This window comes from Xenopus tropicalis, chromosome 7, assembly GCF_000004195.4.
Source record: "Xenopus tropicalis strain Nigerian chromosome 7, UCB_Xtro_10.0, whole genome shotgun sequence".
NCBI lineage: Eukaryota > Metazoa > Chordata > Amphibia > Anura > Pipidae > Xenopus > Xenopus tropicalis.
The window spans coordinates 89,691,517-89,713,804 of NC_030683.2; the positions used below are offsets into that span (position 1 = coordinate 89,691,517).

General features: G+C 39.9%; 2 protein-coding genes across 2 annotated transcripts in view; one reads left to right on the plus strand and one right to left on the minus strand.

Annotated features, from left to right (window-relative positions):
• Window positions 1-4,245, plus strand: part of ca6 (carbonic anhydrase 6) — a 61,294-nt gene extending 57,049 nt beyond the window's left edge. The window contains 3 exon segments of the mRNA NM_001079014.1: window positions 819-942; window positions 1,177-1,284; window positions 3,322-4,245. The gene's annotated coding sequence lies outside the window, so the exon portion shown is untranslated.
• A 2,277-nt stretch (window positions 4,246-6,522) lies between these two features.
• slc2a5 (solute carrier family 2 member 5) lies at window positions 6,523-21,314 on the minus strand. The gene is made up of 12 exons (NM_001008186.1): window positions 21,228-21,314; window positions 16,452-16,550; window positions 15,864-16,024; window positions 13,008-13,132; window positions 12,775-12,927; window positions 11,489-11,614; window positions 10,712-10,899; window positions 10,299-10,409; window positions 9,177-9,278; window positions 7,919-7,994; window positions 7,537-7,664; window positions 6,523-6,806 (listed from the first exon to the last, which is right to left on the minus strand). The coding sequence occupies exons 1-12, from the start codon at window positions 21,270-21,272 to the stop codon at window positions 6,567-6,569; spliced, it is 1,554 nt and encodes a 517-aa protein (NP_001008187.1). The 5' UTR covers window positions 21,273-21,314; the 3' UTR covers window positions 6,523-6,566.
• Window positions 21,315-22,288: the final 974 nt, after the last annotated feature.

Here is a 22,288-nt window from a genome sequence, read left to right on the forward strand (position 1 = left end):
GCCTTTTGTTGGGATGCAGGCCCAGACTGGCAATCTGTGGTTTCTGACAAATGCCAGAGTGGCTGCTGTAAGATGCCATAGACAGTCACTATATATTGGGCTGGTGTGAGACTGTTTGGGCCTCAGAGTACTTGAAATGCCAGGGCCTCTTTAGAAGCCTAGTCCAGACCTGTCGGGATAGCATAATTTCTCAAAGAATGGTTCTTACCTGCACTGCAGTATTTTGCAAACAGTCTGGGAGTGTTGCATCTGACGTGATTGTGGGAAATGTGCGAAGGCAATTGCGAAGGCAATTGCGCTGTATTGGGATGTCATGATTTCTGGCACATGGCGTCAAAAATATATCTGTGTGTGATACCTTGGGCTCAATTATGCTGTGAGTATTGACACAGCCTGCAATGGAAACCCTGAAACCAATTTAAAGATACCCAGAGCTCCAGGGTTCTTCTGCGTCAGTAGGTGGACTTAAGCACAATTCAAAACAGGAGGCAGGACAGATGCACTAGAGATAAGTATCTATTGGAAAGTGCAAGTTTGGACACAATACTTTATAATGAATTGTGTCAATGTGTGCAAAAACTGTGTAAAATTTTTTATTTGACTGCAACTGCAGTTTCCATAATAAAATAACTCCTATATACTGTAGGTTTCCTAGGCTAACTTTCCATGGGAAATGCCTTTAACCTGAAAGAGCATAAAGTATTAGAATATCTGTTTGCAGTAAACACATATAAAGTGCAAACAATCATCTAGCAGTAAATTGATGCAGGTGAAATACTTTATAACAAGTGCCATTATTTACCAATATTTTTCTGTAGATTGATTTGCTGGAAAACACTCTGTTGGACTGGCATAACAAAACACTACGTAATGACTACCGCCATGCACAGCCACTGTATGACCGCACTGTAGAAGCTTCCTTCCATCCAAAAATGCCCAAAGGTGAGCCAAAGAAAGTGAAAGTTGTTAATGGGAATGTATATTGTGCTGAACACAATACTTAATAGACACTTTCTCCAGAAAGAGGTTCAGGAGGCTGCATTAGTATGGAACAAACAAGTTGGCTGTGGTTGCTCTACTAATGTGATCAGAAACCTGTATAGGGTTTGAATACTGAAATTGTTTGTATTGCAAATGCAGCTGCTAGCAGGTAACAAGTGGTATGTTGTTTCCCAGACTCATGTCAACTAGAAATATCAAATAAACTCCGTCTTATTGCGACTGAACTTGAAGATATAAAGAAGAGGGCGGACAGCTCAAAATCTTCCAGGATGCTGATGTCAGGTAAGTAGGGGTTTGTGTGCGAGTTGCACATTTATTCTCTATATCAAAATATTAGCTCTATTCATGTACACAGTGTGCATTAAAAATCTTGCAGTATGCAACATAGCCAATATTTCATTTCCAACATTAGAACCAAAATATTGATTAAAATATTGATCAATTCCCTAATTACATTAATCCCAAACAGAGCCAGACCAAGTAGTATTTGTGGTTGAGGCAATAGAGCTTGGCCCAGTGTCCCCAGGCCCAAGTCACAACAAAAGAGGTACATTTATAGCATCCTAGTGACCCCCAACCACCATTGCACCCTAGGCACATGCCTCTTCTGGTACCAAAGTAAAAATCTCTCACTGTTTTCCACAAAATCCTCTTCTCTTTTTCAAGATAAAGCACTTATACAGTTACATTCCCTGATCCACTTTCTACTAACTTGGCTTCTGCACTCCCTTAAACTACCTGCATCTGTCACCTAGGCTTATATTATACCGTAACCTATTGGGAATAGTACTTTAATGCACCTATCTGTATATTTACAGCAACTTTTTTCAAATCAACTTCCCCTTTAAACCTTTCTTTCTGCTCTTTTACTCCGGAGAACCATCTCTGAATTCCTCCACACAAAAATCTATTTCCAGTGACTACAGTTAATTACCTTCTACCCTGGCTGGTGCACCTCTTCTTTGAAAAACACACCGACCCAGGGTATGTTTCAGTAGAACACTGTACAGCGATTTTCTTCCCTGCTCACATGTATCCCTGGTATCCCTGGCATCCCTGGTATCATCTTCAGTGCAGTCTATAAAATAACTACTGTGCATGAACAAGCCCAGGGTGATACAAGCAATACTTGTGAGCATAGATAAAGATGCCGGTATGGTACTCCACTGCCAGAAAGTGCTCCATGGCAAAATGTAAAGCACTTAACCTTTAATGTAATGGTATGAATTGGTTGTTATTATTTACATGAAAAATATAAAGCAAAATTAAAGTATCCTAGTTAGTGATGAGCGAATCTGTCCCTTTTCACTTTGCTGAAAAATTCACAAAACTGTTTAGCGAAAAAATCCGTCAATTGAGGTCAATGTGGAAATTCACCACAAATCCATGCCTGGTGAAAATTTTTCGATCACTAATCATAATTTGCAATGGGAGAATTATTATCTATAATCTACTGCAAAATTAATTTATTCAGTTATACTGCAGACAAACCAAAATGGTGATGCAGTTTCCACAGGAAAAGTACAATGGACCAGTAAGCAACTGGAATCACTGGCGGTGGCCTAACAACATGGCACCCCCCCCCCCAGTGTTTATACCTTTTTCTTCTTCTTAAGTACTGTATATTATTACCCCACTGCATCCATAGTTGAGGTGATGAAACCATGATGCATGACAGGGATAGGGCACAGTCACATCTATTTGGAGCTTGTCTATTGTTCAGATCTGTGTTTGGATCTTGCCCTAGGTACCAGGCTACTGACATAACCCTCCAATTGCTAACCAGCCCATGTGAAGTACAATCTGCCTATACACCAATCACGACCACCCTTAAATCTGCCAAGTGCAAGTGTTCTCTGGTGGTCTGTGAAAAATGTTTTTTTTTAAATATATAGTCTCTCAAGGCCCACCTAAAGCTACTGTCTTAGCAAGGGACCTTGTGTGCCTATACTGAATATACAGTCCTGTGTAGCATGCAACATTAAGAATGGGTAAGTGGTCATTTTCATAACATCTGCTTAAAGCAGTGTGTCTAACTGCTGGGTGAGCTGTGCTGGCAAGTGATATAGAAATTATGTGTGGGGAGCAAAAACTGGAGTGAAAAGTATATTTAATGCTATGAGAAATGTCGCCATCTTGCCACATGCTTACTATACTTGTGTCTATAAGTGACCAAATCCACTAGATAGTTACTATTTAACTATTTGATTGTTATTTAGTGCATCAGCTCTTTCCCTTTTGTTTTCCTCATACAGTTTTTGATAAAATGTGTTCCTTACCTTGACTTATACATATATGTCATTTGCAAACCTCCTGCAGGTTCTGTATCCTATCCCTCCTTTTACTTTTCTGAGGATCACCCAGGTGCCCGTGTAGAAGTACGACCTGCAGGGTCCTTGAAGATGACTCAGTTCTCAATCTGTGTTTGGGTGAGGACCAGGAACAGAGGCTCTCAGACTGTATTCGCCTACTCTACAAGCAGCGAAGATAAGGAACTTGTTCTAAGTGTAGGTTATGATATAGGCTTGTGGATAGGAGGGAAGTTTATTAGCTTCAACATACACCACACATCAGAAGATTGGGTTCATTACTGTGTAAGCTGGGACTCACCAAGTGGAGCTGCAAAACTCTGGGTAAGTGGGTTGCCGGGCAAGGAGAAGACTCTTCACCATGGTTATGAGATCCAAGACAAAGGTATGGTTTTATTAGGAAAAGACCCTGATGATCCCTTGGGAATTTTTTCTAGTGCCTATGTTGGATGGATTAGTCAACTTCATCTCTGGAACTATCTGCTTGAACCTGAACATATCAAGTCATTGAGTCAATGTAATATGCCAGTTGCTAGGGGGAATGTGCTAGCTTGGGGAGAGACACCAATGGCAATTTCTGGGGGTGTTATTCTGGAGCCTGATAACAGCTGTTAGTGATCCAAGTACTTTTGTTTTGTTTTAAATATCATGTTCACATCTGTAATAATCATGTTCATATTTTTAGGCATGGACTCTTGTACTGTGAAAGCACATTATCATAAAATAAAATAATTTTATGGTTGCTAATGTAGTTTGACCCTCTTTAACATACAGTGATCCAAATCCCTATTTTATGTGATGAGTACTTTTGCTTTAACTTTCTTGTTTTATTATAAATATCATGTTCACATTTGTAATAATCATGTTCATATTTTAGGCATGGACTCTTGTACTGTGAAAGCACATAGTCATAAAATAAAATAATTTTATGGTTGCTAATGTAGTTTGACCCTCTTTAACATACATAATAATGAATATGAAAACGTAAAAGTTGCTTACAGTTGGTAGTATAATGACATACAGAATGCAATGTTCTGCAGCAGAATTATGCTACAGGAAATGCTTCAAAACCATTAAAAAACAATAAGGGCCTGTGGATGACGTAGACACAATTTATTAAAGTCTCAGTAATAACCCCCATAATACTCTCTGCAGTTAAAATGCACCAACGGCAAGAAAAACCACTAGCACATGTGGTACAAATATATTTTAAGGCCCAACGTAAAATAGAAAAACACCCACAACCTTTTCTTAGCTTGCCTTGTAAGTCATCTGATTGGTCACTGGAATAAAGGCTCTTTGTACTGGTGGTGTTTGGACAAACATCCCTTTGCCAATCCTATAAGGAGGGTATAGTGTATTGGCTGTTTTCTACCCAAAAAATCAACAATAAAATATCAGAAAGATGACAACCCAAGATACACATTTGGCTTAGGCCTCCCTTTTTATTTTTTTACTGGTGTGATAAAGCATTGCTGTCAGCAGGAATACTGGAATTCCAATGTTTTGTTTCATGAAAAAGGTATTTTGAGGCATTTTATAGGACACCCAAAAGGCTAACCTAAGCAGGCAACAAACGCCTGGACCCTAAATGGCCAGCTTGCCTTTTTGCAGATTTTGTATCAGAAAAGGTGACATATAAAGCCAGTATTCTGCAGCCCTCAAGAATCCTTCCCTTCCATTATTTTTGATATCACCTTCATTTAATATGCAGTCTGCCATCTAGTGGCTGCAACATTCATTATAAATATAACTGGTGAATAGAAGTGGGCAAGGTTTGGAAAGTTTGAAAAATGTGTGCAGACCACCATGTCACAAAGTTCATGCCGATCTGTTAGAAATGCTAACAATATTGCATAGTACTGCATCTAGGGTTGGAAGAATAATATTAGCAGGGTGCATATTCTTATTCATATTTTTATGAATGTTAATAAAAATTATTAATAAACAGTCACACTGGTAATATGTGAAGGCTCATTCTAAGTCAAAAAGATTTCTATTAGAGGGAGACCCATACACAATCAGAGTGCAGTAAACTGGAGAACACTTAGTAGACAAGACTGCGGAAAGCTTTGTGCAAATCTAACAGCCAGATGCTCATACACAGTGAAAGTACTGTTTGCCTGCATGTTTACAGACCTGCACAGTAAAGCTTAAGATAGCTAGATACTTGGGGGCAGAATAGGTAATACCTGGAGGCCTAGTGACAGAGAATCATGGCACACATAGAAATTAGGCGCAGTTAGACTGTCAGTAGCTACAGGCCCATGAACAGTCAGACTTTTTATAGAAGCAAAAGCACAGTCAATACTGTGTACAGAATAAAGCCACTGTGTAGACTACCAATAATTATGTACTGTCAGTACTGTTAATAGGTGAACAGTGAAACTGGAAAAAGTCACAAAAATGGGTCAAACCACAAAGTCTGAAGACCTGTGACTTTGAGGGAAAGGTATAGTAAGAAGCTGCTTTAGGTATGGATCTGGGCATACATTTTCTCCAGGCTTCTCCAGCAGAAAAACAATTAAAAGATCTAAGCAGCATGGGTTTGCAATTATGGAGTTGATAACAGAGTAGACATTCATGCTTTTTTATAAAGTTAGTTTAGCCATGGTAGAAAGAAAACACGAAAATTGCACAAACACGAATTCCCTTTAAGGTGGCCATAACACTGGCAAATTTCAGCTGCCGATTCTGGTCCTTCAGACCAATTCGTCAGCTTATCTGCCCTTGTATCGGCACCCACGATGGGCCTACCGATTGATATCGGGCCTAAAATTAATTAATTCATCTGGTGCATATGATGCGGTCCTCTTGTGCCCATATACCCACCATTTTAATTTGATTGTTTGGCCCTAGGTGGGCATATCGGGAGACGATCCGCTTGTTTGCCGACCTCACCAAATAAGCAGATAACACAGTGTATGGCCACATTTAGCATCTGAAAAAAGAGATCATCCGTAGAACTTTCATGTTTTTGATGTTTTTCTTTTCAAGAAAATGATCATCTCTATACCATTAGACTACAAGAGCCTGCACCTTTTATTTATTTTAACTTTAAGTATGATCTTACCCAAAGCAAAAGTTTAATGAGAAGAATTGGAAAATGATGTGCTTCTGCTGTGTGACTATTTGTTGTCCAACAAACATAATATTTCTCCCACTAGAACTAGCACAGTCACCTTGGCAGGAAATATCCTTGGTCAAAATGTTTTATATGATAAAGGCTTTTATAAGAGAGAATAAGATGCCTAATCATAATGGTGTTAGGATTACTGTATTCTTTTCTTCCTGTTGGATCTCATTGGATGGTGGGTTTAGATCTTGAAATTCTTTTGAGTCCACTGTTTCCTCCAGTCCATTTCTTTTAGCCATAAGCTGACTGACCTCAAGGAATGTCTTGCCTTTGGTTTCAGGAACCACAATGTAAATGAAAATAAATGTAGCCAAGCAGATTGCAGCAAATAGGATGAAACAATAGGCACCCAATCCATTCTGTCAGAAAACAGTGAAATTAGCATTTGGGTTATGTACTATTATATCCCATAGCAACTTTATATATCAGATGAGCAAAAATCTAAAAAGTATATACTGTCTACAGCCCTTGAGAAAGTCAGGACACTGACTAAATGCATTGGGAACCTAACAAAGTACTTTTCTGATGAGTAATGATTTCCTGCTACATTGTAAGTGCAATACTTCTATTTGAATAAACATGCTGGTACAATTTTACACTATGGGAGTGCACCCCTTCTTTTATGAGTGTTATAAAGTGACAGAAAGGGGGGATGGAAAAACTGAAATAGCAGAAAAACAAATAAGTTGTTGAATATGTTTGAAATAGGAGGAATATACTACCTATAAACAGACAGAAAGAAAAAGAGAAGCAAGGGGGACACAGATGATGATGAGAAAATGAAAGGGTAAGAGGGAAATGGGTAGAAATAGCTTCAAGAGAAGAGCAAAAAGAAAAGAAGTGGGCAGATTCGGGGCACAAAACAAAGATGGATAGTGTCACAAAAGAGATAAACACTGTAGAAAGGATGGAAAGATAAAAAGGGTGGGGAGATATAGAGAGCCCATGAGGGCAATTAGCCTTGGTTGAGAGGTAGATGGGGAGTAAAGGGGACAGGTATTGCGAGAGCTATTTATGCTGTTTATTTTTATAATTTTTGAGTTATAAATTTGTAATAAAAGGTATTCAGGTTGAGGAGCATAAACATACCATAAGGAATTCAAAGATGAGCCCAATAATGAAGTTAGACAGCCAATGAACACTCCCTGCAATCATAAAAGCTGCAGGGCGGGAAGCCTGACGGAACATCTCAGTGGTAATCACATAGGGGATAGGACCTGGATACGAAAAATGGATAATGTAATGATAGTATATTAAATGTCAAGATAAAATAATCGACAGCTGCATATTTGTGTATAACTGCACACATGTTATGTCAGGTTGCAACTATTCTGTTAGCTATAGTACTGCCCAACCATTTATATCTAAAAGGGGTGCTGCTACTTGAGTCTCTATGGAAGGCTGTGGAAATGTTTTGAATGATAACTTCTTGTAGGGAGAAAAACAAATGTATGGTAAGGATGGCACTTACTTGGACCAATGGCATGGCCAATAACGTAGATAATGATACAGGCAATGCTGAGATATGGCATCCATGACACTGTTGTCTAAGGAAAGATGTTATATATAAGCATTTTAAAGAACTTGCATAAGTTTTGCGATTATAAACTATTTATGTATCTATTTCATTTTATCTACACATAAAGTGACTCACAAAAGTATTAATATCCTTCACTAGACTAAATGGCAACTACTACACTGAATTTTTGCTTTCTATGATATTGTATGTAAATATCCAAATTATTTTTTCAAGATGACATTAGGGAAAACAGATGATTGTTCATGAATCATTCTCAGATCTCCATGATGTGGCCCATTTGGCTCCAGGCTGTTCAGGTTAGTTAGATGGTGCTTGTGTGTAACAGTCTTACAGATTAGCAAATGGACTGAAATTACAGTTATGACTTGGGTATAGTAAGACATTCAGGTTTTTAGCCCTAAGTTGCTCCAGTGTTACTTTTGCTTTGTTTTTGGGATCATTGTCCTGTCAAAAGGTGGAAATCAGCCAAGTTTGAAGTTTTTAGCAGTTTGAAACAGGTTGAAACATTCAAAATATACAGTGAGGGGGATTAGAAAGTTTAACAATTTCAGTGTTGCAGTAAAATGAGAGAAAGGGTCTGAATGCTTTACACATGCACACGCATAAGATATTAAAGATTCCTTGATGTCATACCTGCGAAACCCCAGCTGAATAGCCCCAGACTCAGAGAGAGAGAGAGAGAGAGTTTGAAAGGCCCAATTGCTGCCACAAAAAATAATATCAGCATGTAGAACACAGAGCACTCATGGGACTTATGATATGTGCAAAAATGTAATTGTATAAGTCGACGTTTTGGTCCTATACAGACAGATGTTTTGAACAGGTCCTCTGTGTAGGACCGAAACATCAACTTTCACCATTACATATTTGTTGTTGGCAGTTCAGCAGTGCACCTATTTTTACATAAGGCCAAGTGAATGGGTTTATGACAAAAAATACTTAATACAAAAATATGAGTTATTAGATTAAAATGCAGTCTATGGGAGATGGTCTTCCTGTAATTAGGAGCTTTCTGGATAACAGATTTTCAGATAAAGGATTCCATACCTGTACTCAGTTTCCTACATAAGATTTAATAAAATTAAATGGTACATAACTATTCAAACAAGCTTTAATTCTCATGTAATTCACATCTATGTTTGTACTCTAACTGCACTGTAGTGTTACTATAATAAAGAAATGTCCCCACCTGATACACAAGAGCAATGGTTAGCACAACACAAGAGATGCAACAAGTCCCAAAACCTGAAAGCAGCAGCACTCGTCTCCCCCAAGAATCAACAATAAAAACCTGAATCCAAACAAACAAGAATATTAAATAAAAATGAAAGCACTACAAATCAGATACAGTACTTTAATCAACAAAGGTTAGTGAATTTGCCCTATTAAGTTTAAGTAAAACAGAGAGGAATATATGCATTTATTTGAATAAGGCAGGGATTTATAGAGCTAGAAAATGTCAGATGTCTGGAAATTTTGCGTTCATGGAAATATCTGCACTTATTACACCCAGTATAAACAGGTGTGTTTTCAAGAAGCTGAGACATTTGCCCATTTATGTATGTTTCTTTTCATTCAGAGGGATGCTATGATCATTTCAGGAGACGCTACCCTCATTTATTACCCTGCTTTTTAAGTGGCACAGTGATTTTGGATGCTTAGTTGCACCACTGGAAGGACAGAAAATGCTTATATGTGTTCCCCTGAAATAAAGATTGCCTAAAGCTGCATGGTGCAAGCCATTGTCACTAGAAACTATTGACATCCATATTTTTCAGCAACAATCAGCTGACCGGTGAGTGCTTTGTGAGTTCAGGCATTTGTCATTATAATGAATGAGAAAAGATTATGGAGGTTAACAGATATCTCACCCAATCTGGGGCCACCCCAAGGACACAAACCATATTAACCATAATCATAATCAGTCAAATTTGAACGTTTTATCTTTCTTTTTTAAGAAAAATAATTGACTGTAGTGTTAGGGAAGCAAGCCTTGGGGGCAGGATATGTTTTAATTAAAAATCTTATTATCTGACTGCAAAACTAATTTGCAAGCCCAGCTGCCTGCTACACTACAACTCCAGCCAGGGCAAAACCACATGGAGAGAGACTATTGAATATAATGATATAATGGCAAATAGTGGGAAATCAGATTTATATCCCAGATGTAGCTGTTATGAACTATTATTTATTATCTTATTTCTAAGGAGTTTTTTAAAAGGATAAATTGATTTAAGCAGCCAGAGATCAGGTTTTTAATAATATTAATCATGAAGGAAATTATTTTAAATATCATACAGACATAACTTACTGCAGCCAGAGTCATGAGTACATTGACAGATCCTGTTGCCACTGTAACATACTGTATGGTTTCCTCTTTAACCCCCGCTGATTTATATATACTGTCTGCATAATAATACACCTACAAAAAACAGAGGAATAAGTACAAGTGATCATTATTTCTTAGAATAATATAAAACCCAGAAGCACATCAGCCTAGTAAAATTACAATGATCTGCCCCCAAACTGGAGCTTCAGGACTGTCACATCTTTTTTGTTTGGCTAGGGCTCTTGAATGTGTCGGAGGCCCAGCTCCAGCCCCAGCTCAGTGCATGCAGGTTGACACACATACACACCTGCATACGTGACAGGAAGGAGGTCACAATAACACAATAACATGTAGAGGTCCAAAAGCTTAATTTTTCATATGTCAGCATGGCTCACCGCATTTATCCCTGAAAGCTGTTGTCCCATGTTCATGACAATAATGGAGATTAGCTGCCATCGCAGGGGGCGGAAAGTACAAAGGTTTCTGACTGATAACTGTCCTTCAGCCTTTTCTGATTGGTCTTCCTGATACATCTCCTTTATCTCACTATCCACATCTTCCCATCCTCTTAGACGCTGAAGAGCTTCATAAAAAGGGGGTGAGAGCACAATTTGCTTTATAAAAGTTAAATATATTTGATATATATAATTTTTCTTCGAAAGCCTACTAGGTTACCATGCGTGATGAGCGTAGCAGAAAGACTATGGCATTAACTTGCATTTATGCTTTTGTGACCCTATAGTCTATACCAGGGCTGTCCAACTTGAGGCCTCAGGCCAAATATTGCCCTCCATAGGATTTTTAAGGCCCCCAATTTGTTCAGAGGCTCCACAGACTTTGCTATATGACATCATCATTTTAATTTATTCCAGCCCTCTAGCATGCTATATGCAATATAATTGGCCCATTACAGGTTGGACAACACTGGTCTATATAGTCTGTAGATCCTTGTTTCTTCTCTGTGTTATTCCGTGTGTGAGTGTTTTATTAAGACTGTGCCCACAATCCACCAGTTTGTCATGCTGATTCTGATGATACAAACCATTGTGATCCAATTCCTGAACCTGTCTCCCAGCAAGGTTTATGAGAAATATTGTATTAGCATAAACTCATTAGGATGCAGATGTCTATCAGCATTAAAACTCCTCAGGTGTCAAAAGCCTCAAAGCTACCTTTCTTTGCTTTGTCCTCATTGCCCTTGTGTAGCAGTGTATATCTTGGACTCTCTGGGAAGAAAGGCAGGAAGGCAAGCTCCAGTACAGCAGGGATTCCAGTGAGAGCCAGTAATATTGGCCAACCTGTAATGCAGTTTAGGATTAAAGGGCAGATATGCAATAGGTTCTCTGAAAATATATAATTGCAAAATAAATCCAGTAGTACATTGGCAATTTGCAGAAGTGCAAAGGTTTGTTTATTTAACCCATATACACATGTACAGAGGGCGACGTTTTGGGCCCCTCCTGGGCCTTTTGTCAAGCCCACTAATACTTGACCAGTCTGAGGAGAGAGGTTTTTGGATCAGCACCCGGCACTTTTACCGCTTTTTACATAGAGGGTTTGATCTCTCCAATCGTGTGCGTTTGAAAATATATTATTGTCTTCTGCACTGCAAAGGGTATACCAACTAAAGATGGGCACATGTCTAGTGTGTTATCAGACAGTTTGGTAAACAATGACAATATTAATCTGCCATTTATGTGTGTGTGTGTTGGGGGGTAGGGCATTTACAAATGGAAAGAAATAAAGGGCTAGTCACCAGTAAGTCTCTGACCCTTTAAAGTTTAAAGTTGTAAATGTATATTATTATTTCAGCGAGAGATTTGTGTAAATGCAAGGTGAAGTAAAAGCTCTACTTTGCATCCTGCAATACAGGGGAATGCCGCAAATACAAGCATGCCACATTGTACATCCTGGCAGTCTAACTACCATTCTTTCTGTTAGTTATTTAAATATAAATTAAAGGAAATTTTTACCCAAGATATGTCACTGCATAATGAAATAAAATGTAAATCTAAGAACCTTTCCAATAAACGTTAAAGGGGCAGTTCATCTTTAATGTAACTTTTAGTATGATTTTTCCATGGACTGGTTGGTGTGCACCTGTGGCCAGATTTCCAAATATCAGTTTAACTACAAATAGTGTTGTTTTTTTCCCCCACAGCTTTTTTTTTATCATACACTAAAATAAATAATTTCAGTATTGAAGATTATTTCTATAAAATTTGGCATATTTATTTTAAGTAATTTATTTTAAGTATTTTTTTTTAAATTTCATCATTGGTTTTGAGATAACTATGGCCAAATTAAGTGGATCCAGGCACTAAAAAACATGGAGAAAAAATGAATGAGAAAAGGGTAAATCTGCCCTTGGTACAATGATCCTTGAGGTAATGCAGTATTCAAACGTGGAAATACATTCACATATACAGTGCACAAATAGTTTTCCCCAGTATCTCACCTTCTGTATTTCCAAGAATGTATCTGATTCCAAAAATCTGTGCCATTAAGATGCCGACTGTTATCATCAACTGGGGCATTATTCCTATAGCTCCTCGAAGATTTTTTGGAGACATTTCACCCACGTACATTGGAACAACATTGGAGGAGAGACCTGTTGCATATAAAATACTCCAGTTTTATGAAAGGTAAAATAGATATTTTATGGGCATTTTACTGTAAGCAATGGCTTACCTGCACAAACTCCTACAAACAATCGCGAGGCTATGATTACTTCAAATGTTTTGGCCACTACACTGGTTCCCATTAGTATGGCTGGGATGATGGAAAAGATATTGTTGAACAGCAACGTACCTTTCCTAGAGACACGGAGATGTATTTTATATGTATCATACATGCAACATTATAAATAGAATTTCAATTATTTTATTGGCTGAGGTCCTTGTTTAACAACAACCTTAAATTACAAAGCAGTAGTCTTTAAAAGGCTACTGCTCAGTCACATAGTATCAATGACTTAGAAGATCTGTTGGACTCAGCACTTAATATTAACTAATTAGTAGTAATGATGAGGATGGTGTTCAACTCATGCTACCCATGGCTATTGAAGCCATTCTGTCCTCCACATTTTAACCATGCTATGTAAGTCTAAATGTGTGAATAGAATAGGTACTATATGGGGCACATTTATCAAAGTACGAGTTTGAATACCGAAATGGGTAAAATTCGGATTAGATACAATAATTTCTGATGATCGCGAATATCACGAAAATGCTTACGAAAAAATCGTATTAGTCATGATAATATTGTATTGGCGATCCGAAAGTCACAAAATTTTCGTATCTGAATGATTGTGAACGGCAGGAAAACCTTTCTGACTTTGATCCTTCTGTGCATGATTTTGGAAGCCTCCCATAGGACTCAATGGCACTCTGCAGCTCCAACCTGGCCCAAGGAAAGTCACAATACCAAAGCTTGAATGAATCCGAAACTTTCGTACTCGGCACGAAAATATGGTTTTGTCGCACAAATTTTGTCGCAAAGTACGAAAAAGTCGCAGAAATATACGAAAAGAGTCTCAGAAAATACGCACAGTACAACAAAGTCATTTGCTTTGATTACATTTACATTACATTAACATTTATTTATAAAGCGCCAACATATTCCGCAGCGCTGTACAATAAGTGGGTTACATACATTGGACATACAGAGTAACATATAAAGCAATCAATAACCGATACAAGAGGCGAAGAGGGCTCTGCCCAAAAGAGCTTACATTCTACAAGGAGAAAGGGTTGAGACACAAGGTGTGGGAATGGGCATGACCAGAGTTGTGAGAAGTGTGGCACAGGGTATTGCTAAACTAGATTAGGGTAAGCTTCTCTGAATAAATGTGTTTTTAGAGATCTCTTGAAGGCAGAGAGATTGGGAGAAAGTCTGACAGTTTGTGGGAGTGAATTCCAGAGAAGAGTTGAGGAGCAGGTCAGTAGAGGAGCGTAACAAGCGGGTTGGATGGTACCTAGAGATAAGTACAGAGATGTAGGGTGGGGCAGAGTTATGAACTGCTTTGAATGTGAGAGTCATTAGTTTGAATTTTATCCTGGATGGTAGGGGAAGCCAGTGCAGGGATTGGCAGAGTGGCATGGCAGAGGAGGAGCGGTTGGAGAGGTGTATGAGCCTGGCAGCAGTATTCATTATGGACTGGAGAGGGGACAGTCTTTGGAGGGGAAGGCCAATTAATAGGGAGTTACAGTAGTCCAGGCGAGATATTATAAGAGAGTGAATAAGAATTTTGGCAGCGTCTTGGGTGATAAATGATCGGATTTTGGAGATATTTCTTAGGTGAAAGTGACATGATTTGATAAGTGATTGGATATGAGGAGTGAAGGACAGGGCAGAATCAAGGATAACCCCAAGGCACCGGGCCTGGGAAGATGGGGTGTTAACTGTTATAGATACCTCGGGAACAGTGTGGGCGTTGGATGGGGGAAAGAGAACCAGTTCAGTTTTAGAGAAGTTTAATTTAAGGTAACGTTGGGACATCCAAGTGGAGATAGCGGACAGGCAGGAAGAGACGCGAGTTACAAGCTTTGGGTTGAGATCAGGAGAGGAGAGATAGATCTGAGTATCGTCAGCATAGAGGTGGTACTGAAAGCCAAAAGAATTTATTAGTTTGCCAAGTGAGGAGGTATAGAGAGAAAATAGTAAGGGGCCCAGGACAGAGCCTTGAGGAACCCCAACAGAAAGAGGCAGGGGAGAAGATGATTCCCCATTGTAAGAGACACTGAAGGATCGATCTGAGAGATAAGATGAAAACCAGGATATGGCAGTGTCACGAAGGCCAAGAGAGCGGAGAGTCTGGAGGAGAAGAGGGTGATCCACAGTGTCAAAAGCAGCAGAGAGATCGAGAAGTATTAGTAGTGAGTAGTGTTTTTTGACTTTAGCGAAAGGAGGTCATTTGTTAGTCGGGTTAGAGCAGTTTCGGTGGAGTGTTGTTGTCTAAAACCAGATTGTAGGGGATCCAGGAGGTTATTGTCAGAGAGGAATAGCGTCAGTCGGTTGTATACTAGGCGCTCAAGCAGTTTGGAGATGAATGGGAGCAGAGAGATAGGTCGGAGGTTAGTAGGATTGGAGGGATCAAGGGAGGGTTTTTTCAGAATAGGGGTTACAAGTGCATGTTTCAGTTGGGAGGGAAAGATTCCAGTAGAGAGCGAGAGATTGAATAGATGAGTTAAGGATTTGATAAGACAGGGGTTGGCATTACATAGAAGTTTGGTAGGAATGGGATCAAGCGGGCAGGTAGTAAGGTGAGAGGAAGCCAACAGTTTTGAGACTTCCTCTTCAGTCACTGGGGAGAAGGAGCCAAGAAGAGACTGGGGAGCATGTAGGGAGGGAGGGGAATGGTTATGGGGATTAAGTTGTGCAACGATGAAAGCAAATAAATTATTTCTGACCATTATTACAGCATTACAGGAGGTTTCCATTAAAAGTGATAACTGGCTACTTTGCAGGATTCAAGATTGTGTGATATATAAATTAAACCTGCGCATTTATCTACAGTATATGGAATCTTCTGGCACGTGTATTTACCTGCCCAATTTGCTGACCAGGGGACCCACCAGTAAGGATCCAAAAAACCCACCCAGTGGGTACAAAGACACAGTAAGAGACCATAACAAAGTTAGGAAGGCATCTTCCAAGGGTGAGCCCACGCGTTCAATGTTGGTGCTGTTGTAGAAGTCTTTCATAAACTGCAAGAAAATCAGTGTGCGGCAATGTGAGAAGAAATTTCAAAATGTCTGTCACACTTGATTTGGAACGCAAGCTCCAGCTTAACATGGGAAGAAACAGGGGTAGGCTAAAGGGGGTATGGAATTTATACTCCTGTGTAGAATTATAAATCAATGCAAATAAGAACCATACATTTGTTGGCCATTATTAACATGGATGTTTTCAGTTAATGGCCCCAAGGTTTTATCTTCTGTTTTAACCAATATGATTTGTTATTCTCTTTACTTTAAGCTTTCTGTAGAAGAAAATCTTATATCATTATTAATGGGTAAAAGTGAGAATAAATATGCCTGAAAACCCCATAGGAACGAACAGAGGGTGGTGGAATTTCACTGTGGCAAGCGCTAATTTCACTCTTTCATAAATGTGTTGGAAAGTGATGCTCACCGGAGAAGGAGAGTTGACGGAAGCCACATTATATCCATACTGAAATGAAGACCCAAAAGTTGCAACAAGTGTCACCAGAATCAGTGTTGCAGTCAGCCTCTGGGAAATGCCATAAAAAACGTAAAGTGAGAAAGGACTGATCAGACCAGGATTAGTAACACCAAAAGATACAAATGATAGATTAGTTACTGAATATTGTATACTTTATACCAGTGCTGTCCAACTTCTGTGGTACTGAGGGACGGAATTTTTCTGGCCTTCGTGATGGAGGGCCGATAATGGAAGCCAAGTTTGATTACACCATTGTTTAAACTGCACCCACTAATATTCTGAGACAATTGGTAATTGGTCTTAATTTTTTATTATTTGTAGTTTTTTTAATTATATCAGTTTTTGTTCTGCAGCTTTCCAGCTTGGAGCTTCAGCAGCTGTTTGGTTGCTAGGATCCAAATTACTTTAGCAACCAGGGTGTGGTTTGAATGAAAGACTGATATATGAATAGGAGAGAACTTGAATAGAAAAATAAGTAATATAAAGTAGCAATAAAAACCGTGTAGCTTCACAAAGCAATAGTTTTTTTTTGGCTCAGGGGTCAGTGACCCCTATTTGAAAGCTGCAAGAGTTAAGAGAAGAGGCAAACAATTTAAAAGCTGTGAAAAAATAATAAAGACTAATTGAAACATTTTTATAACATACTAAAAATTAGGGAACCACCCCTTTAAGATATGCCCTTAAATCCATATGCCTCCCCCCAGCACATAATTGCACACCTCAGGGACCCCTTCACAACTATTTCCAAATGCTAAAAAACTCTCAGAACAAACCCTTGCCAGTTTGACCTCCCATAGGCAGCAAAGGGCAGGCATAGTATGGCACACACAGGGTGCATAGGGAAGGCAGAGTTAGGCACACACAGGCAGCATAGGGCAGGCAGCTTATGGCACACACAGGGTGCATAGGGCAGGCAGTGTATGGCGCACACAGGCAGCATAGGGCAGGCAGAGTATGGCACACACAGGCTGCATAGGGCAGGCAGCGTATGGCACACACAGGCAGCATAGGGCAGGCAGAGTATGGCGCACAGACATGCAGCATGGGGCAGGCAGAGTATGTCACACACAGGCAGCGTATGGCACACACAGGCAGCATAGGACAGGCAGAGTATGCCACACACAGGCAGCATAGGGCAGGCAGAGTATGGCACACACAGGCTGCATAGGGCAGGCAGCGTATGGCACAGACAGGCAGCATAGGGCAGGCAGAGTATGGCGCACAGACATGCAGCATGGGGCAGGCAGAGTATGTCACACACAGGCAGCGTATGGCGCACACAGGCAGTATAGGACAGGCAGAGTATGCCACACACAGGCAGCATAGGGCAGGCAGAGTATGGCACATATAGGCAGCATAGGGCAGGCAGAGTATGGCACACACAGGCAGCATAGGGCAGGCAGCTTATGGCACACACAGGCAGCATAGGGCAGGCAGAGTATGGCACAAACAGGCAGCATAGGGCAGGCAGAGTATGGCACACAGGCAGCATGAGGCAGGCAGTGTATGGCGCACACAGGCAGCATAGGGCAGGCAGAGTAAGGCACACATTTGTACAACTATGTACAGTGACACAATGCCAGCACTGCTCCTACAGTCTGTCTGAGGTATGCTGTCTGTGTCTGTCTGTGGTCTTACAGGTGTGAACAATGCAGGGACTTGCAGTCTCAATATGAGGTGTGAAACATGCAGGGGGCCAGTTAATCTCAGTACTGATACCATTTAAAGCTTACGAAAAGTTAAGCAGTCACAGCAGCCAGACAGGTGGGTGCCACACAAGGCAGGAGGTCACAGGAATAAATCAAATATTTCTTGGAAGTGCCAGTGTGCTCTTAAAGTAAAGGTTGTGTAAATGCATTGGTACTATATAAATAATGTATTATGATAATAGTCTTATATGTATGTAGGGAGCATGCTAATATCACTGCTTCATTATTATTGAACTCTTGTAATAGAAATACTGTACCATTATCTGTTTTGTACAGTGTAAACCTTACTTATAAAAATAAAAAAAGTTGACTAGCCCACTGGTTCCTAACCCACACCCAACCTAGTCCAAAGTAGTCCAATGTGTTATGACCTGCCCAACTCCCCTTTAATGACTCTTAAAGCCTTCACAGGAGAATGAACTGTGCTATTACATCAACAAATAGGAAGGGACTCTGCATAAAGTTTGACCTGCTATCCACCCAGTACAACATTTTCTTAGCCCTAACCCCCCCTCCCTGCCCCAAACCACTCTCATCACTATTGTGTGGAATGTTTCTGATTAATATACAGATTAGATTGGTATGTGCCTTAAAAACAACTAAACATTATACAAATAGGATTGCTGCCATGAAGATGATTTCGCTTGCTTAGTTACCAACATGTATAAAATATGTAACATATGATTATGTCTCTTACACTCTAGCATTTGGGCTAGTCATTTGATAAGCATATGAAACAGCATTTATTGTAGCAAAAAAGCAAACCAGTTCTATTATTTGTGTAAATAGGACACTATAGATTATGGCAATGCAGTGTTTCTAAATGTTCTGGATAATATTTCCAGATGATATATCCTATTCAACTTCTGCATTGTATTTATATCTCTCCACCCATTATGGTCAGCCCTTCGCAATGACTGCTATATACAGCAGGTATTTTTCTTCTGTATATGCAGAACAAATTCTTTGTAGGCTGGAATTAGGGGCTGAGCAGCAGAGGCATGTTCCTAGGGTACAACAGGGTTGTGGGGGAGCTCGGAATGTATCTCTTTTGCTTGCATTCCCAAAAGATTAGAGCACCAAATATTCCCACTTGCAGATACGCTAATGTCTCTCTGTGGGGAGATTTGGTGTGCAAAGTTGTGCGCATAGTCTAAGCCAAGGTGCTGTTCTCTTGCATGCATGGGGGTGGAGAATGCAGGCAATCGGGGAGGGGACATGCCTTGGGCTCCCTGATGAGTAGACCTGTGCAGACCCCCCTGTGAGACCTGGGCACTTGGTACAGTCCTTTTAGCATTCTGACCCAGTGTTCCTGCTTGAATATGACATTTTCAAGATCAAGTCTGTATTGTAAAGGGCATGCATGGCGGAAACATTATCAGATCAGATGTAAGTGGCCTCATTTACAAAGTGTAACTGCATTTGTGGTACGGCAAAGACACATTCATTGCTCAAATTGGCACCATTTGTTAAAAATACTTGCACAAGATGTGAAGCAAATATTTGATGTGAAGCAACAATGGGCCACATCAATCTGTTTCCATAAATTAAACATTTTGTGCCTACTGATGCTGGGGAGCCATGGAGCTTCAAAGGGGGCGAAGGGTCCCCACACAAGCTTGTTTCAGTAGTCAAGGTAAACGATGGAAAAGACAAAATCCTGACACATAAATAAAACACTTGCCCCAAACCCCAACCTACTGTTCTTCGACTTTGGCTTATTCTTCCGCTTTTTCTTCTTCTTCTTAGCGCCCCCCATTTTCTAAACGCTACTCCTCCTACAGTTTTAGGGGTACAACACCCAAACTCCCCACACTTCTTCGTCCTATAGCGGAGCCGGTTGCTTGTGCTTTTCTAAGCGATCCCACCCCCCGTCTTTTTGTGGCGCTGCTCCGAACGCCCCAATTTCCCCATTGACTTTGACAGGGAAGATTTTCAAACTGCTGCCACACTTACAGCTTTGAAGCTACACCCCCCAAACTTGAATAACATAATCATGGGGTCACCCCGAATGAAACAGCTACATTTGTTGGATGACCCCAAAGTTGGAGGAGCCAACAACAGCCAATCAAATTTCACCCATTGACTTTTATGGGGAAATTGAAACTGCTGCCAGTCTTACAGCTTACAGCTACATTCCCCAAACTTGAATCACATAATCATGGGGTCAGCCTGAATGAAAGTATGATGATTGTTGGATGCCCAAAAGTGGGCGGAGCTGTGAACAACCAATCAGATTTTACCTATTGACTTTGAGAAAATCCAACCTGCTGCCTTTCTCACAGTAATAACATCGGGGTCCCCAAACTTTGCAGAGTTAGGCACCAGGTAACTGTGGTTCAGATTTTACCTGTTGACTTTCAATGGGGAAATCCAACCTGCTGCCATTCTCACAGTATTAACCCCAGGGTCCCCAAACTTTTTGTTTTATCTACAGATTAAGTTTATATGAGGCCATTTTGCTCACAGCGACTTTGCAGCGAAATAGAAATGACAAAATACCCATGTGTATATATGATAATCAGGGACTGCCTGTGGGATACTCATGGCCATGTCCACTGCAGCAAATGGGAAACAATTAGCTCAGTTTTTCCTGAGACAGTGATGAAACATCATAATGACCCATCACGTCCTAGTACTAGAACTTAATCAGATAGTTTAACTGAAGCGCCCCACATGTTTCTAGCAAACAATTCGACAAGTATTTGCTTCCAAGCCTAAATGACTAGAACGTGCCTGAATAGCTGACTGGCTGCTGGATATGAGAAAACAGTAATCAGCAAGCATAATCTTTTATAGGCCAAATTATTGTTTGTTTTATAAATTGTAATTGAACCCCTTAACTTGCATTACTTAAAATAAACAGACCATATATGTGGCATGAGAACTTTATCTCAATATTAGAGCAAGGCATCACAACATTGTGCTCATCCTTATGTTTTCTCATCCCCTTTGTAGCCTATGTGTTTTTTTTTCCTTTATGGGAAACTATTTCTGTTACCCTTCACTTACTTACCCCCTTCCTCTCATCAGGCTCCTCCTTTTTTTCTTGTGATGCCATGGTTTATGCAGCCCCTAAACTCTCCAGTTCCTCCGATCGGAGCTCCACAACAACACAGAGAGGGAAAGAAGAACTTTGTCCTGTACTTTGGACATGTTATCAATTAAAGAGATGTTTGCATGCTAGGGATGATGCCAAAGCCAGGCAGCTAAACACTCACTTTCTAGAATAAATATGTCATCAATAGCTAGATGAAAGCTCCTTCATCCCTCATTAGCATCTTATATGCTTTACATAAATATAGGCAAGATGGACCAAGATATCTATATATTTGTAAGGCTCCACTAAAAGCAAATGATTAAATAGGAGTTAGCATAAATTAAGCAATTATTCAATGACAAATCTTTTAAAAAACATATGATTCCCTCCTCTTACATATTACACAGATATGTAAACAAACAGGAGAGGTTTGGAAAGATTACCAAGAGAAGGGTTTCCACTGGAGAACTTTTAGGTTTTTTTTCATCTAGAACGTCTACAGTAAATATTATACCCCCCCCCCCAGATATTTATTATTCTCTGTCTATGTGACTGCATAAAGCACAACCACCAGCATTCCTCAGTCACACTTCTGCAGCAGAAATACTTAAGTTCTTTAAGGTGGCTGTACACTGTAAAATTTGCCAGTTTGGGGATCTTTCCATGATATGCTGGATAATATCAGATTGATCTAATAATTTAGCTCCAAGGCTTAAAATTCAATCACATTGATGATATTTAGGCTCTCAGGGCTTCTAGCCCTGATCATATCAACCTCTCCCTATAATCTGGCAAGTGCAATGTTTTATATGCTGATGCTGCTCACACAAAATGAAACTAGAAAGGAATTGGGTTTAAATTGGCTGCTGAATGCCCCACTACCAATACATAGATTTGTATTCATAGACTGCTCTTATCTTGGTTAAAAAAAAGTCTTTAATTTTGGTTGTTTTTATGTGTTGCCCACTGTGATGTGCCCAAGAGGAAGTACATGCTCCAGACACCCATGTGTTGATTAGAACTGTATTTTAGCACCT

Excerpts from the sequence above, each read along its gene's own strand:
- slc2a5 (NM_001008186.1), bottom strand. The coding sequence starts at position 21,272 with ATGGCATCACAAGAAAAAAAGGAGGAGCCTGATGAGAGGAAGGGG. Across the intron at positions 13,133-15,863 it reads CTGGTCAGCAAATTGGGCAG|GAAAGGTACGTTGCTGTTCA; the intron begins GTAAATACACGT and ends CCGTGTCTCTAG. Across the intron at positions 11,615-12,774 it reads CATTCTTGGAAATACAGAAG|GTTGGCCAATATTACTGGCT; the intron begins GTGAGATACTGG and ends ACTGCATTACAG.